This window comes from Crotalus tigris, unplaced genomic scaffold (genome assembly GCF_016545835.1).
Source record: "Crotalus tigris isolate CLP2741 ecotype Arizona unplaced genomic scaffold, ASM1654583v1 scf7180000017765.3138416, whole genome shotgun sequence".
Classification (NCBI taxonomy): domain Eukaryota; kingdom Metazoa; phylum Chordata; class Lepidosauria; order Squamata; family Viperidae; genus Crotalus; species Crotalus tigris.
Genome location: NW_024096620.1, coordinates 2,582,977 through 2,598,178, shown reverse-complemented (window position 1 = coordinate 2,598,178; position 15,202 = coordinate 2,582,977). Strand labels below are relative to the sequence as shown.

Genomic DNA, 15,202 nt, shown 5'->3' with positions numbered 1-15,202 from the left:
CATTACCCATAGAGGCAAAGGGTATATGCTTAGTATGTTGCATGGGAAATAAAACACATCTCCGCCCCCCGTGCCTTACACGCCCAGCTTGCACTTTCGAGTGCAGTGTGAGCTCACAACCAGAGAGAAGTAGATCCGCTTTGGAGCCGTTCTGCCCCACCGCAGACAAAGAGCTTTACCTGTTGGATCTGCGATCAGGCGGCAAGCAGAATTCCTCCGAATTTCCTCCTCCAGCTTTGGGTCACATAACTCTGATGGGCCGGAACATCTGCCAAAGGCCAGAGGGGGAATATGGCTCAGGACAGTCCCATTAGGGTCTCCTCTGGCTTCCAACCATCCTTACTAGGAGGGAGGGAGACTGAGTATGCCGCCCCCCATGAAAGGTGATAGGATGGGGAGCGCCATTCAACATCTGGAGGGGCCAGCCGAGTGAAGGTCCCTCAGCTGGAAATCTATTGGGCTTAAGGTTAGGGGTGAGGTTAGGAAGAAAGTGTGGGGGAGGTGTTGTTTGTAAAATAATAAAGGCAGGGAATAAACGAACAAACAATAAAGGAGAATACTCGTAGCTCAGAGTTGAAATGGGGGATCCTCGGTGCTCTCTGAGCTGGGTGGCTTTCTTGCCAACGTTTCATGACCCAACTAGGCGTCATCAGTGCTAGAAAGGAGTAGGGTTTGTGGAGAGGAAGATCAGGAGGAGCAGGAGGAGGAGGAGCAGCAGCAGGAGGAAGATGATAGGGTGACCTTAGTGGTTTTCTTGCAGATATTTCAAACTAGGTAACATCCTCAGTGCAAGCTCAATGCATCATCATCATCATCACCACCATCATCATCAGTGCAACCAAGCTCAGAGAACACCAAGGACCCCTCGGAACCCTTTGAATATGAGGAGCACCATCTACAAGGAAGGCACTTGTAGCTCACCGGAGCTCTTTGTGCCATTCCCTCCACAAAATGTGCCTCAGTGTGATGGAATATAGTCTGGATTCCCCGGAGGGAGGCAGGGAGGGGCTGCATTCCAGAGGAGCAAAGACAGCTCCGTTCAGAGAGTTTGTGTGGGAGAAAGAGGGTGAAGACGGCTCCTCCCTAATAGTTCCCAGAGTCTTTGCTTTATCTGGGTGGTAGCCTGCTTTAGTTTGGCAAGATTCTGTCTATGGGTGAGGAGTGATAAAGAAATCTACTTGGAAGAACCACAACGTGTCTTTCTTGATTTCTGGAGCCTGTCCCTCAGCTAAGTGTCCGCCAAGGGAACCTACATGCTACTGTTGTCTGAGACAAGCCAACTGTTTCCGAGCTGAGTTGAGTCTCCTGCAGGTAGTCCATCCGGCTTTAGATTGTCATCTTCTGGATTCCCATTGAAATTACCTTTAAGGGGTGGGAAAGAGGAAAGAAAATTATCTCTAGGCCCACATTTCTTTATCTCATCAACATTTAACATTCTGTTTGAAAGGGATGACCCCACCTTCACCCCGTCAGCAAAGAGCTGCAGGACCAGAAACCGAAACTCATCAAGGAGAGAAGCAACCTAGAACTCAGGAGAAATGTCCTGACAGTGGGAATAATTAACCCTTGGGATGAGTTACTCCCAGAAGTTGTGGGTGCTCCACAAATGGAGGTTTTTAAGAAGAGATTGGACAGCCATTTGTCTGAAATGGCATAGGGCAGGGGTAGGCAACCTTGGCTCTTTTATGACTCGTGGACTTCAACTCCCAGAATTCCTGAGCCACCCTGGCTCAGCTTGGAAGCCTCTCCCTTTTCCCTCAGCATGGCTGGCTCAGGAATTCTGGGAGTTGAAGTCCACGAGTCATAAAAGAGCCAGGGTTGCCTACCCCTGGCATAGGGTCTCCTGCCTGAGCAGAGGGTTGGACTAGAAGACCTCCAACTCTATTATTCTATTATCCTGACCACCAATCTTTGCTCCTGCTCCTCCATAGAGGAGGTTCTCAGCCTTCCAGGTCATTATTGTTCCAAAGATGCATTTTCAAGAGGCAGCTGGACTTTCTGGTTTTTCCCTGAAGATGCTTCGCTTCTCATCCAAGAAGCTTCTTCAGCTCTGACTGAATGGTGAGGGAACGGGAGGATTTATACTCCTTGAAGAATTTATACTCCTTCCCTTCCCCACCATCCAGTCAGAGCTGAAGAAGCTTCTTGGGTGAGAAGTGAAATGCCCTCAAAGAAAAACAAAGGAAGTTCGGTTGCCTCTTGAATAAGCACCTTTGGGGTTTTTGCTCCTGCTGATTCCATCTCCCATCCTCCTTCAAGAGTTGCCCACTCCTGCCCAGGGGAAGGTCCCACGTCTCACCACACAGCCCGCAGAGCAGTCCCTGGTATTTGGGTGGCACGGCCACTTCCGCAAACTGGTTCCCATCAAAGCGGACGCTCAGGCCAAAGTTTGTTTTCAAGATCACGTAGCTGCCACTCAACCGCACCACAATCTTGTTGCCTCCGATATATACCGGCAGGTTTCTCCGAGTGCCGTTGACCTGGGGGAAGATTTCCAAGAAGTTTATCGTGTCCTGCCACCCTCAACAAGGCAAGTCAAGGAAACATTCCTGCTGCTTTCCTCCACGTGGGAACGAGCGCTGAAGGAAGCTGCATGGACCTGGCTTCTTTCCCTAAGAGCCGGGGGGCCTTCCCAGGACATGGCTGGGTCTTCCCTACCCCCTGTGCCCCCCGTGCTCAGGCCAGCTCCAAGCAAGCACGGGCTCTGGAGAACTTGATGGAGATTATTTTGTCAGCATTATGTTCTAAGGATTAGTTAGGCCAGGGCTGGGCAACCTTGGCTCTTTTAAGACTCATGGACTTCAACTCCCAGAATTCCTGAGCCAGCCTGGCTCAGCTTGGAAACCTCCCCCTTTCCCCTCAGCCTGGCTGGCTCAGGAATTCTGGGAATTGGAGTCCATGAGTCATAAAAGAGCCAAGGTTGCCTATCCCTGAGTTAGGCCAAAGAACTTTCTTTGCCCAACCTGACCGCCAGGTATACTGTGCCTCTCTGTGGGAGGAAGGTTAAAGACCACCTTGCTTTACTTAGGCGCCTTACAAAATACATACAAGTATAGAAATACGAATGCATCCTTTTACCACTATGAGTCTTTCTCATTATTTTCTGGAAGGAATTTCTCCAGAGCTCCGCTGAGTAAATAATTACTACAGTCAGCCTGAATGATTGGTTCTGGGGTCCTGCGTTGGATCCCACAGATGCGCTCAGACTTTCTGCTGCCCTCAGAAGGTGGGCCTCCTTACGTTGACTTTCCTGTTCTTCAGCAAGGACACCTGGTTCCCGTACACTGCCACATGGACTGAGTTGACGTAAGACACAGCCAGATTGGAGCCCCGGTGCTCGTTGGTGGTGGACACGTCAAAGGCCTCCAGATCACGGGTGGAGTTGGTGCAGACTTTGGCCAAGGTGTAGGTACAGTTGCCCATGAAGTGGTGGACACGGCCGTCAAAGGTGGTGTAATGGGGGTCTCCTGAGGCAGTGCAGATAGATGGGACTGGGGGGGGGGACAAAACAAAGTATTAATTGGTCCCAAAGCAGCCTGGTCAGCCAAGTTCCCACAAGCCAAATATCTCTGGAGATTCCCAGTCATCCAGGACATAATTGTCCCCAAAGTGTTTTTTCCCCCCAAAAGGCAACTGGACTTTCCTGGTTTATTCCTTAAAAATATTATTATTATCTTTCTGAAAGACTCAAATGACTTTCAGGATATTTGACAAGTCCAATTTCAAAGGACAGCTGTGGGAGTAGACACATGTTACATCCTGCCCAGTCTTTTCCTCTTGGAGTGGATGTAACTATGGCTATCCCTGAAGCATTGTAGGCAAGAAAAGTTTGAGAGTGAGTGTTACCTGAGACAGTCGGATCTACAGGAGATGTTGGTTCTGGTAGATAAAGAAAGAAACCCAAGTTAGGATCAATCCTCCTTTTATCATTCAGCCCTTCAGCAAAGCAAGGATGTGGCTAATTAGCAACACAGCAACAGGGGCTGCAGAAAACCTTATCTACCCCTAACCCCCATTTTATTTGGGGTGCCACTAGAGAAAAGATGATCTCCTGAGGAAATGGTTTTTCTCAAAGAATCACAGGACCTTCAGCGTATTTCAGATAGACCAGGGGTAGGCAACCTTGGCTCTTTTATGACTCGTGGACTTCATATCCCAGAATTCCTGAGCCAGCCACGCTGAGCGGAAAGGGAGAGGTTTCCAAGCTGAGCCATGCCGGCTCAGGAATTCTGGGAGTTGAAGTCCACGAGTCATAAAAGAGCCAAAGTTGCCTACCTCTGGCCTAGGCTATAGGGGTAGACACCAGGAAGTAAAAATGATGTTGCTTTCTGCCTTCTCGTGAGGGCCCACATTACCTGGGACAGTTGGCTCTGTGGGAGAAGGTGTTGGTTCTGTTGGAGAAAGAAAAGAAGCTAGATTAGGATCAACCCCCCAATTGTCATTCATCCTTTAGTAGAAGGGGAATATGTGTTCTTAGCAATGGAATAACAAGGCTTGGGGAACATCCCATTGATTTCAAATCTCCACCTCTTACGCCCATCACTGTGAAGCTGGTGCTTCCATGAATATCTTTCAAGGATTGTCATTAAAATAAATTTGAAGGGCAGAATTACCTGAGGTACTGGGCTCCGGGGGTGTAGGTGTTGGTTCTGGTAAACAAAAGAAAGAGTTCAAATTATGATCAATACTCCTGTTGTCGTTCACCACTTTAGCCGAGAGAGGGAACATAGGAAACCTTACACATCCACAGCTTGAAATCCTGAATGATTGTGAAACTCTGCTAAAAGAGGGGAAGGGCACTGCAGGAACATGACTGGGTGAAAGATCCGAGGGGACAGTTGGAGAATGGACCTACTTTGGTTCACATGAGATTCACACGAGGTGGCAGAATTCAGACTGACAGTGGAATCTACAGGGATGGTAATTATCCATGTCAAAAATGTGAATCTTCATTTTTATTTCCTCTGAGTTGTCTTTCACATACACGCAGAAACACTGACCCACAGTATACAAAATGGTGTAGGGGGTTGGACTTGATGACCTCCAAGGTCCCTTCCAACTATATTATTATTATTATTATTATTATTATTATTATTATTATTATTAATCAGAAGGGAAAGCCAAGCCTTTGTATTGCCGTTCCATATGTGCAGTCAGGAGCACAGAATCACTGATTGTGATCCAGCACAATTCATTGCACAGAGGTGGCAGGAAAACTGCTGCTGCTTAGGAGGGGCAGAGACTCAATCTGACAAAAAGTTTGATCTCTCCTGTCTTACAATTCCTCACAACATTCAAGGAGAACCTTGACAAAACCCTACAAAAGTGTCAAGCAGGAAGAAGCAACTGCTGGCCCTGGTTTGTTCCAACGAGAACATGGGAGAAAGGAAAGGAGTCTCCCAAACGCTGACCTGTGCCAGAAGTGCTGCCCGCTGGTGAGAAAGGGATCTAGGCACAGGTGAGGTGCCCTCACTGACATCTGATTGTTTGCCGCTATTGACACATTCAGGCTGGCTAGAAGATACTCAGGTCCCACCACAGCTCTACTCACCACAAACGGTATCCTTTTTCCAGTCCCCGAGGTCTGCCCCGTTCACTTCGCATGCGGCGGCATACGCTTCCAGACTTTTGCACAACTGTTCTTTGTCTCCCCCGGTAGCACATTGGTCATACACACAGCTTTCGAAGTCCAGCTGAGGAGGGATGCTGCCATGGCACTCGGTAAAAGGCCCGTTTGAGGACAGAATTATTTTGCACAAATCTTCAAAAACTGCCTCTTTCAGAGGGTCACAGGGGGCTGGAACTACTGGTGAGCAGCTAGAGACAGAAAAAAAAGCTGACATTGAAGGATCTTTTATTTGGATGCAGAAAGAGAAATGTATGTGATATCTTTTGCCTCAGTTAGTCCATTCATTCTGGCGCTAGGAGGGCATAAGTGCTGAAGAATTTAATGAGGAATGACCTGTGTTCCCTCTAAACACTACATTTTGGGATTTCCTTCCTTCTGTAACGCATAGATAGGTTTCCTGTCAGTGTACAGGATACAGCACAGGGTGTTCAGCTGGTTGACTGATTCTGACTTCACAATCCAAATCCGAGAACACAATACGGAATATGTGGTGGACCCCTGAAAACTCCTTGGTCACAGCCACTTGCCTCCAAGCGTCATCTTCCACTCTCCAACTATTGCCAAATTTGTTGGCATCCGTCTCCAGCATCCCATCTGGCTGTTGGAAATCATCCAGCTGGCTGCCCGAGTAGGTGCCGCACAGCCCACAGAGGTGTCCCTTGTATCTCTCACTGACTTCGATAAAGAGCTGGTGATCCCCATCAAACTTCACCCGAAAGCCTATGTTGCTATCAACAACCACATACGGAAGCTGTTCTTCCACCTGAATGTTGGGCTGTAGCCTCAGAGGAAGATCAACTTTGGCTCCATTCACCTGCAAAAAGGGAAAAGGTGAGTCTGCATCTATTCATGGACAACTTTTCTGGGAGGACTGCTAAATATGCAGGGAGAACCCCAGAGATTTGTCTGGGTTGGCCACTTGCCCTTGCACAATTCCTCAGGGTGTTATACTCACGTAGACCTCTTTGTTCTTCCTCAGAGCCAAGTGGATGTTTCTCAGCGAGATGGCCACTGAGTTGAGAGCTGTCCAGTGTGGGCTGGAGCGATGTTCATTCCGAGTGGTCACAGAGAACTGCTCGGAGGAGTTGCTGCAGATTTGCACTGCAGTGTAATTGCACCCACCCTGGAAGTGGTAGAGTCGCCCATCGAAGGTGACATAGTGTGGGTCTCCATAGATGTGACAGGTGGCCTTGTCTGCAATGTAGCAGCCCAGGATGCCATTCTGCACTTTACAGACTTGGTCTTTTTTGCAACTGTCTGAGGTGCAGGACAAGGTGCCATTTTCTGCACAGCGGCATCGGCCGACGCAATCCGGTTTCCAGAACGTCTCTCCTTTCTGTTGGAGAGAAGACAAAAAAAAAAGGTGAGGACCCAGCACTGCTGTGCAAATTACTCCAGACTCTGTTATTGCCCTAGAGGTTCTATGGGAACAAACCTCATAATATTGATCTCCATCGACACAGCCGCAATCCTCCTGTGGCACACACTGTGCTCCGCTGAAGACAAAACCTTCATCGCATTCGCATCCCTCCACGCAAGGCTTGGTGCAGTTCCATGGAGCGAGTGGATTGGAACACGTGGCGGGACAGGAAGTGGCGCACACGTTGTAATGGCTATGATCGTCACAAGGGATTTCTAGAAAAGAAAGTAGGAACCATACAGAAAGTGAGGAATGCTTCCGAAGGACACACTCAATGTGAGGTTAATTGCTCATCTTTTAGAGTATTATCAGTGGATACTCACTGCAGGAAGTGGCATTCCTCCAGTCGGGAAGCTGCAAGCCAACTCTTTGGCAGGCATCAGCGTACGCCTCCAAAGCACTACACAAGGCCTCATGGGACCCATTCAGTTCACACAGATCAAAGATGCAACTCTGGAAGAAGCTGTTGGGGTTGATTGCAGAATGGCAAGCTGCCAAGGGTCCCTGGCTGCTGGTAAGTTGTCCGCAGTACGCCTCTGACTCATAGAGATTTTTCAGGTCTGAGGGACAAGGTTCTGGGTCTGATGGGCCTTTACAGTTGGGTGGGTCGTACTCGGCATTAGGAACCTGCCAGCTGTTTCCTAGCTCGTTGGAATTCTTGGCTTGCTGTCCATTGGGCATCATGTTGTCATCCTGCCAGCGGTTGTTGAAGTTCCCACACATGCCACAAGTCTTGCTGAAGAAGTCGGTGGGGACCCTGATTTCCACCGAGTGATCTGTGTCGTAAGAGACAATCAGCCCGAAATCCGTTTCTAGGGTCACATAGCGTCCATTGATGTCCACTCTCAGGGTGTTGTTTAGCTTGCGCACAGAAAGCCTTGTAAGCACTTTGTTCACCTAGGAGGAGTCAGACACAAATTGTAATTATATTTCCTAAGAAATGAACCGTCTTAGGATTATCAGGATGGGCTCCCCATTATTAAGTTCCCCTATAGAGGCACTGACTCTGACTATACTTTCAAGAGAGAGAAAAGAAGTATCATAGAGAATAAATCAAACAATAAAAAGATAAAAAAATATGGTACCCTGCTACCAATCAAAGGAGAGGCTATTACTATTTCATTCACACAAGTTCCAATTGAAAACCGATTGGCAGAGAATGTAGCTTCCTTCTAATTCAAACCACAAGTAGGAATTTCATTGGGTTACCAGCACTTGAGTCTTGTGTCCTTTGAGAATCTCAATCCGCTGCCCGTAAACCTCCACCAGCACCCGCTGAACGTAGGAGACGGAGGGATTCCCACGGTGTTCGTTCTTGGCCTCCACGTTAATGTAGGGCAGCCCCGTCTCATTGGAGCAGACCTTGGCCAGGGTATAGGTGCAGGTGCCCATGAAGTGGTGCGTCTTTTTGTCAAAGGTGTTGTAATGAGGGTCGTTGTGGATGCGGCAGACCCCGTACGTATGTTCATAGCAGTCTGGGACACCATTTTTGACTCCACAGTAATAATGCTCAGGGCAGGAATCAGGAAAGCAGCTGAGTTGGTCACCTTGACCGGGGCAGACGCATCTGGTGCTACAGGTGTCGTCGGTCCAATAGCCGGAGCCCACTGGGTAGTGCTTACCCTGGTGCCAGCACCCACACTGATGGCTGGGCACACAGGTACCATTGTAGAGGAAGAACCCAGAGTCACAGACGCAGGCTTCCGTGCATGGCAGATTGCATGTGCCCAGAGCATTTGGGTCCTTGCAGGTGGATGGACAGGCATTGGCGCAAGGCTCATAGTGGCTGTTGGGTTTGCAATGAATGGCTGCAGGAGGCAAGCATATGTCAATGAGCTCAGTGTCAAAGGCTCAATCACAAAAGACACACCACATCCCTCAATGGAGTTGGATGCGAGTCCCTCACTGGGGGATGGTTCCTTCCTAGATTGCATTCCATGCTCTCCAGGATCCCAGCCAGAGGATATTTGCTCTCTAGGATAAGCTGGAGTTGCAAACAGTATGAGAATGTGGAAATATATGTGACTCTCTCAATGGGAGTGATTTTCTTCAAAGAGACAGAGAAAACACCTGCCACTTTCAGCTGATTCCCAGATTTTCTCATTTACATAGATATTTCCCAATCCTCAAGGCCGAACAGAGGCATTGCTGCCACGACACTTACGGCAGAAGGTGGTGTTCCGCCAGGGGTCGATGGCAACTCCCAGGGACTGGCAGGCATCTGCGTAGGATTGCAAGCTCCTGCAGAGGGAGCCTGGATCTAAGTGCAGGGCGCACTGATCATAAAGGCAGCTCTCAAAATACCCCGTTGGATCCAAGATGCTATGACACTGTCTGAATGGTCCATTGACATCCATTAGGCGTCCACAGAAATCGCTGCTCTTGGCTGTGTCCTTCTCATCTTCTGTGCAGATAGGAGTGTGGCCTGAGGAACAACTGGAAAGAAAAGCCACAACTTGGTTCAGTACCCTACAATCTCCATCCTGGACAAACCCACCACTTGGTGATGTAAGCTACAAACCTGCTGAGGTTGGCCACCTGCCAGCTGTTGCCCAAACTTGTGGAGTCAGGCTCTAGTTCCCCATCGGGGTTGAGGAAATCATCAGAAGTATTCCCGTTGTAGTTTCCACACATGCCGCAGACCTCACCCTTGTACGTGCTAAGGAGGGACACTTCCACTTGGTGGTCTCCGTCAAACTTGACTCTCAGTCCAAAATCTGTAGAAACCACTGTGTAGAAGCCACTGGACAAGATCGTCACACCTGGTATTGGGATGGAGGGGACCACGACTGGCTTCCCATCGACCTAGAAGGATAATTCAGGCATTACTGTAGGGGACTCGGGAACAACAAGTGCTCTTTCGTACCCCAACATAGGAGTAAATGTGTCCTTCAGCAGCAGCAGCAGCTCCACGTACTGTAACTCTTCCTCCCTTTCCCAGGTTGATCCGGATGCCAAAGACATCAACATCCAAACTCTCAACATAGGAGACGTGCGTGTTGCCCCCTCGATGCTCATTGCTTGCTTCCACGTTGAAGTAGGGGAGCAGAGAGTTGTTCCGGTCACATAGTTGGGAGAGAGTATAGGTGCAGTTGCCCATGAAGTGGTGTGTCTGCTTGTCAAAAGTGTAATAATGAGGGTCACCCGACACCAGGCAGGACTCTGGAAAGAAGAAAGGGAGGTCAGACATGGGCCGGCGTGAGCTAGTTTGAAATTGAAATGAGCAGAGGATACACTGTTGAGAGGAGCAACAGAGTTTTTGGGTGCCTCCTTCAGTTTTAGCAGCTTGACATGGTCCAAGGAACTTCAACCTTGCCTTGTGCTTGACAACAGTTAATTTCCTGAACTTCTGTTCTTCCTAGCCACCAAGACTGCAAATCAAACCAAGACCCCATCGGAAGTGGGAAGTTTAATCTTTAGTCTATTAAAGACACTCACCTTGGGTGAGAACAATTGGTGTGTGTGTGGTTGTAGATATCGGAGTGGTTGATGTATCATCTGAAAAGAGAAATAACATTTATATTTTCAGTGTAAGGCAGGGAAGAACCCTTGGCTTCCTACTCCAACTCTGGCTCCTGAAACATGCCATTGCAACTGAGGGCGTACTCATTCTTCACACATCACAATTTGCATATATGTGATGAAGAGCATTACCTGTCAGCGTTGTTGTTTCAGGTGTCATGGTGGAACCTGGTCAAAAAAGAAAATGGCCCAGTCATCATCAACCTCCCTTGTCATTTATTGAAAGAAAACTCTAAACAACATCAAAGTGTGTGGACTTGCCAAGGCAGCAACCTGTAGTAAGGGACAACTCTTCCACCCCCACCCCTGTTCAGTTGTCTGAACATTGTCTTCCTCAAACACCCACATGACCTTCAGGGTATTTCCCGAGGACCGTTCCAGAGAACACCCGTAGTAGTGGTAGCCACCAGGCAGGAAAGAACACGTTGCTCCTGCCTGGTCTTCCCAAGAGGCTGTGCTTTACCTGAGACAGGTGGCTCTACAGGAGAAGGTGTTGGCTCTGGGGGAGAAAGGAAAGAAGCGAGATTAGGGTCAACCCTCTGATTGTCATCCATCCCCTCAGCCAAAGGAGAATGTGAAGTCTTAGCAAGGGAACAACAAGGGATGAGGAACATGTTGTCCACCATTAATGTCCACCTATTTTTCTCTTCACACTAGAGTTCAAGTGGCACCCAATGGGTTACATAATCATAACTTCCTGGGCTGGTAAAGACATCCTTGCAAGATGGAAAAGAAGGGACCTGACTCTTCATTGTCCAGGTCTCCTTGAAAGTTAGAGAAAAATGGAAGCTGAAGTGGACTAACTGGAAATTAGGAACCACGTGGCCTTCAAGATATATCCCATATGCCATCCCAGAGAAGAGCCATAGAGGTAGACAGCAGGCAGGAAAGAACATGTGACTTCCTGCCTGGTCTTCTCCTGAGGCCCACATCACCTGAAAAAGAAGAAGGTGTTGGCTCTTGTGGACAAAGGAAATAAGGTAGATTAGGATCAAACCCCCCAATTGTCATCCATCCTTTAGTAGAAGGGGAATATGTGTTCTTAGCAATGGAATAACAAGGGTTGGGGAACATCCATTGACTTCAAATCTCCACCTATTACGCCCATCACTGTGAAGCTGGTGCTTCCATGAATATCTTTCAAGGATTGTCATTAAAATAAATTCGAGGGGCAGAATTACCTGAGGTACTGGGCTCCGGGGGTGTAGGTGTTGGTTCTGGTAAACAAAAGAAAGAGTTTAAATTATGATCAATACTCCTGTTGTCGTTCACCACTTTAGCTGAGAGAGGGAACATAGGAGGAGGAAACCTTACACACCTACAGCTTGAAATCCTGAATGATTGTGAAACTCTGCTAAAAGAGGGGAAGGGCACTGCAGGAACATGACTGGGTGAAAGATCCGAGGGGACAGTTGGAGAATGGACCTACTTTGGTTCACATGAGATTCACACGAGGTGGCAGAATTCAGACTGACAGTGGAATCTACAGGGATGGTAATTATCCATGTCAAAAATGTGAATCTTCATTTTTATTTCCTCTGAGTTGTCTTTCACATACACGCAGAAACACTGACCCACAGTATACAAAATGGTGTAGGGGGTTGGACTTGATGACCTCCAAGGTCCCTTCCAACTATATTATTATTATTATTATTATTATTATTATTATTATTAATCAGAAGGGAAAGCCAAGCCTTTGTATTGCCGTTCCATGTGTGCAGTCAGGAGCACAGAATCACTGATTGTGATCCAGCACAATTCATTGCACAGAGGTGGCAGGAAACTGCTGCTGCTTAGGAGGGGCAGAGACTCAATCTGACAAAAAGTTTGATCTCTCCTGTCTTACAATTCCTCACAACATTCAAGGAGAACCTTGACAAAACCCTACAAAAGTGTCAAGCAGGAAGAAGCAACTGCTGGCCCTGGTTTGTTCCAACGAGAACATGGGAGAAAGGAAAGGAGTCTCCCAAACGCTGACCTGTGCCAGAAGTGCTGCCCGCTGGTGAGAAAGGGATCTAGGCACAGGTGAGGTGCCCTCACTGACATCTGATTGTTTGCCGCTATTGACACATTCAGGCTGGCTAGAAGATACTCAGGTCCCACCACAGCTCTACTCACCACAAACGGTATCCTTTTTCCAGTCCCCGAGGTCTGCCCCGTTCACTTCGCATGCGGCGGCATACGCTTCCAGACTTTTGCACAACTGTTCTTTGTCTCCCCCGGTAGCACATTGGTCATACACACAGCTTTCGAAGTACAGCTGAGGAGGGATGCTGCCATGGCACTCGGTAAAAGGCCCGTTTGAGGACAGAATTATTTTGCACAAATCTTCAAAAACTGCCTCTTTCAGAGGGTCACAGGGGGCTGGAACTACTGGTGAGCAGCTAGAGACAGAAAAAAAAGCTGACATTGAAGGATCTTTTATTTGGATGCAGAAAGAGAAATGTATGTGATATCTTTTGCCTCAGTTAGTCCATTCATTCTGGCGCTAGGAGGGCATAAGTGCTGAAGAATTTAATGAGGAATGACCTGTGTTCCCTCTAAACACTACATTTTGGGATTTCCTTCCTTCTGTAACGCATAGATAGGTTTCCTGTCAGTGTACAGGATACAGCACAGGGTGTTCAGCTGGTTGACTGATTCTGACTTCACAATCCAAATCCGAGAACACAATACGGAATATGTGGTGGACCCCTGAAAACTCCTTGTTCACAGCCACTTGCCTCCAAGCGTCATCTTCCACTCTCCAACTATTGCCAAATTTGTTGGCATCCGTCTCCAGCATCCCATCTGGCTGTTGGAAATCATCCAGCTGGCTGCCCGAGTAGGTGCCGCACAGCCCACAGAGGTGTCCCTTGTATCTCTCACTGACTTCGATAAAGAGCTGGTGATCCCCATCAAACTTCACCCGAAAGCCTAGGTTGCTATCAACAACCACATACGGAAGCTGTTCTTCCACCTGAATGTTGGGCTGTAGCCTCAGAGGAAGATCAACTTTGGCTCCATTCACCTGCAAAAAGGGAAAAGGTGAGTCTGCATCTATTCATGGACAACTTTTCTGGGAGGACTGCTAAATATGCAGGGAGAACCCCAGAGATTTGTCTGGGTTGGCCACTTGCCCTTGCACAATTCCTCAGGGTGTTATACTCACGTAGACCTCTTTGTTCTTCCTCAGAGCCAAGTGGATGTTTCTCAGCGAGATGGCCACTGAGTTGAGAGCTGTCCAGTGTGGGCTGGAGCGATGTTCATTCCGAGTGGTCACAGAGAACTGCTCGGAGGAGTTGCTGCAGATTTGCACTGCAGTGTAATTGCACCCACCCTGGAAGTGGTAGAGTCGCCCATCGAAGGTGACATAGTGTGGGTCTCCATAGATGTGACAGATGGCCTTGTCTGCAATGTGGCAGCCCAGGATGCCATTCTGCACTTTACAGACTTGGTCTTTTTTGCAACTGTCTGAGGTGCAGGACAAGGTGCCATTTTCTGCACAGCGGCATCGGCCGACGCAATCCGGTTTCCAGAACGTCTCTCCTTTCTGTTGGAGAGAAGACAAAAAAAAAAGGTGAGGACCCAGCACTGCTGTGCAAATTACTCCAGACTCTGTTATTGCCCTAGAGGTTCTATGGGAACAAACCTCATAATATTGATCTCCATCGACACAGCCGCAATCCTCCTGTGGCACACACTGTGCTCCGCTGAAGACAAAACCTTCATCGCATTCGCATCCCTCCACGCAAGGCTTGGTGCAGTTCCATGGAGCGAGTGGATTGGAACACGTGGCGGGACAGGAAGTGGCGCACACGTTGTAATGGCTATGATCGTCACAAGGGATTTCTAGAAAAGAAAGTAGGAACCATACAGAAAGTGAGGAATGCTTCCCAAGGACACACTCAATGTGAGGTTAATTGCTCATCTTTTAGAGTATTATCAGTGGATACTCACTGCAGGAAGTGGCATTCCTCCAGTCGGGAAGCAGCAAGCCAACTCTTTGGCAGGCATCAGCGTACGCCTCCAAAGCACTACACAAGGCCTCATGGGACCCATTCAGTTCACACAGATCAAAGATGCAACTCTGGAAGAAGCTGTTGGGGTTGATTGCAGAATGGCAAGCTGCCAAGGGTCCCTGGCTGCTGGTAAGTTGTCCGCAGTACGCCTCTGACTCATAGAGATTTTTCAGGTCTGAGGGACAAGGTTCTGGGTCTGATGGGCCTTTACAGTTGGGTGGGTCGTACTCGGCATTAGGAACCTGCCAGCTGTTTCCTAGCTCGTTGGAATTCTTGGCTTGCTGTCCATTGGGCATCATGTTGTCATCCTGCCAGCGGTTGTTGAAGTTCCCACACATGCCACAAGTCTTGCTGAAGAAGTCGGTGGGGACCCTGATTTCCACCGAGTGATCTGTGTCGTAAGAGACAATCAGCCCAAAATCCGTTTCTAGGGTCACATAGCGTCCATTGATGTCCACTCTCAGGGTGTTGTTTAGCTTGCGCACAGAAAGCCTTGTAAGCACTTTGTTCACCTAGGAGGAGTCAGACACAAATTGTAATTATATTTCCTAAGAAATGAACCGTCTTAGGATTATCAGGATGGGCTCCCCATTATTAAGTTCCCCTATAGAAGCACTGACTCTGACTATA

General features: G+C 48.3%; 1 protein-coding gene across 10 annotated transcripts in view; it reads right to left on the bottom strand.

Annotated features, from left to right (window-relative positions):
• LOC120307151 (IgGFc-binding protein-like) overlaps window positions 1-15,202 on the bottom strand; it is an 82,117-nt gene that overhangs the window by 19,889 nt on the left and 47,026 nt on the right. For 8 of the 10 annotated variants that reach the window (XM_039341496.1, XM_039341498.1, XM_039341502.1 and 5 more), the window contains 25 exons: window positions 14,511-15,084; window positions 14,203-14,402; window positions 13,723-14,103; window positions 13,295-13,581; window positions 12,690-12,955; window positions 11,753-11,788; window positions 11,035-11,070; window positions 10,704-10,739; window positions 10,488-10,547; window positions 9,967-10,211; window positions 9,571-9,854; window positions 9,214-9,485; window positions 8,259-8,857; window positions 7,373-7,946; window positions 7,065-7,264; window positions 6,585-6,965; window positions 6,157-6,443; window positions 5,552-5,817; window positions 4,614-4,649; window positions 4,356-4,391; window positions 3,847-3,879; window positions 3,241-3,491; window positions 2,300-2,480; window positions 1,254-1,362; window positions 180-268 (listed from right to left, as the gene is read on the bottom strand). In XM_039341496.1, coding sequence (XP_039197430.1) covers window positions 180-268; window positions 1,254-1,362; window positions 2,300-2,480; window positions 3,241-3,491; window positions 3,847-3,879; window positions 4,356-4,391; window positions 4,614-4,649; window positions 5,552-5,817; window positions 6,157-6,443; window positions 6,585-6,965; window positions 7,065-7,264; window positions 7,373-7,946; window positions 8,259-8,857; window positions 9,214-9,485; window positions 9,571-9,854; window positions 9,967-10,211; window positions 10,488-10,547; window positions 10,704-10,739; window positions 11,035-11,070; window positions 11,753-11,788; window positions 12,690-12,955; window positions 13,295-13,581; window positions 13,723-14,103; window positions 14,203-14,402; window positions 14,511-15,084 — 5,719 coding nt within the window. The remainder of the gene's footprint in view (window positions 1-179; window positions 269-1,253; window positions 1,363-2,299; window positions 2,481-3,240; window positions 3,492-3,846; window positions 3,880-4,355; window positions 4,392-4,613; window positions 4,650-5,551; window positions 5,818-6,156; window positions 6,444-6,584; window positions 6,966-7,064; window positions 7,265-7,372; window positions 7,947-8,258; window positions 8,858-9,213; window positions 9,486-9,570; window positions 9,855-9,966; window positions 10,212-10,487; window positions 10,548-10,703; window positions 10,740-11,034; window positions 11,071-11,752; window positions 11,789-12,689; window positions 12,956-13,294; window positions 13,582-13,722; window positions 14,104-14,202; window positions 14,403-14,510; window positions 15,085-15,202) is intronic. The other 2 variants (XM_039341497.1, XM_039341501.1) reach the window with 2 other exon arrangements.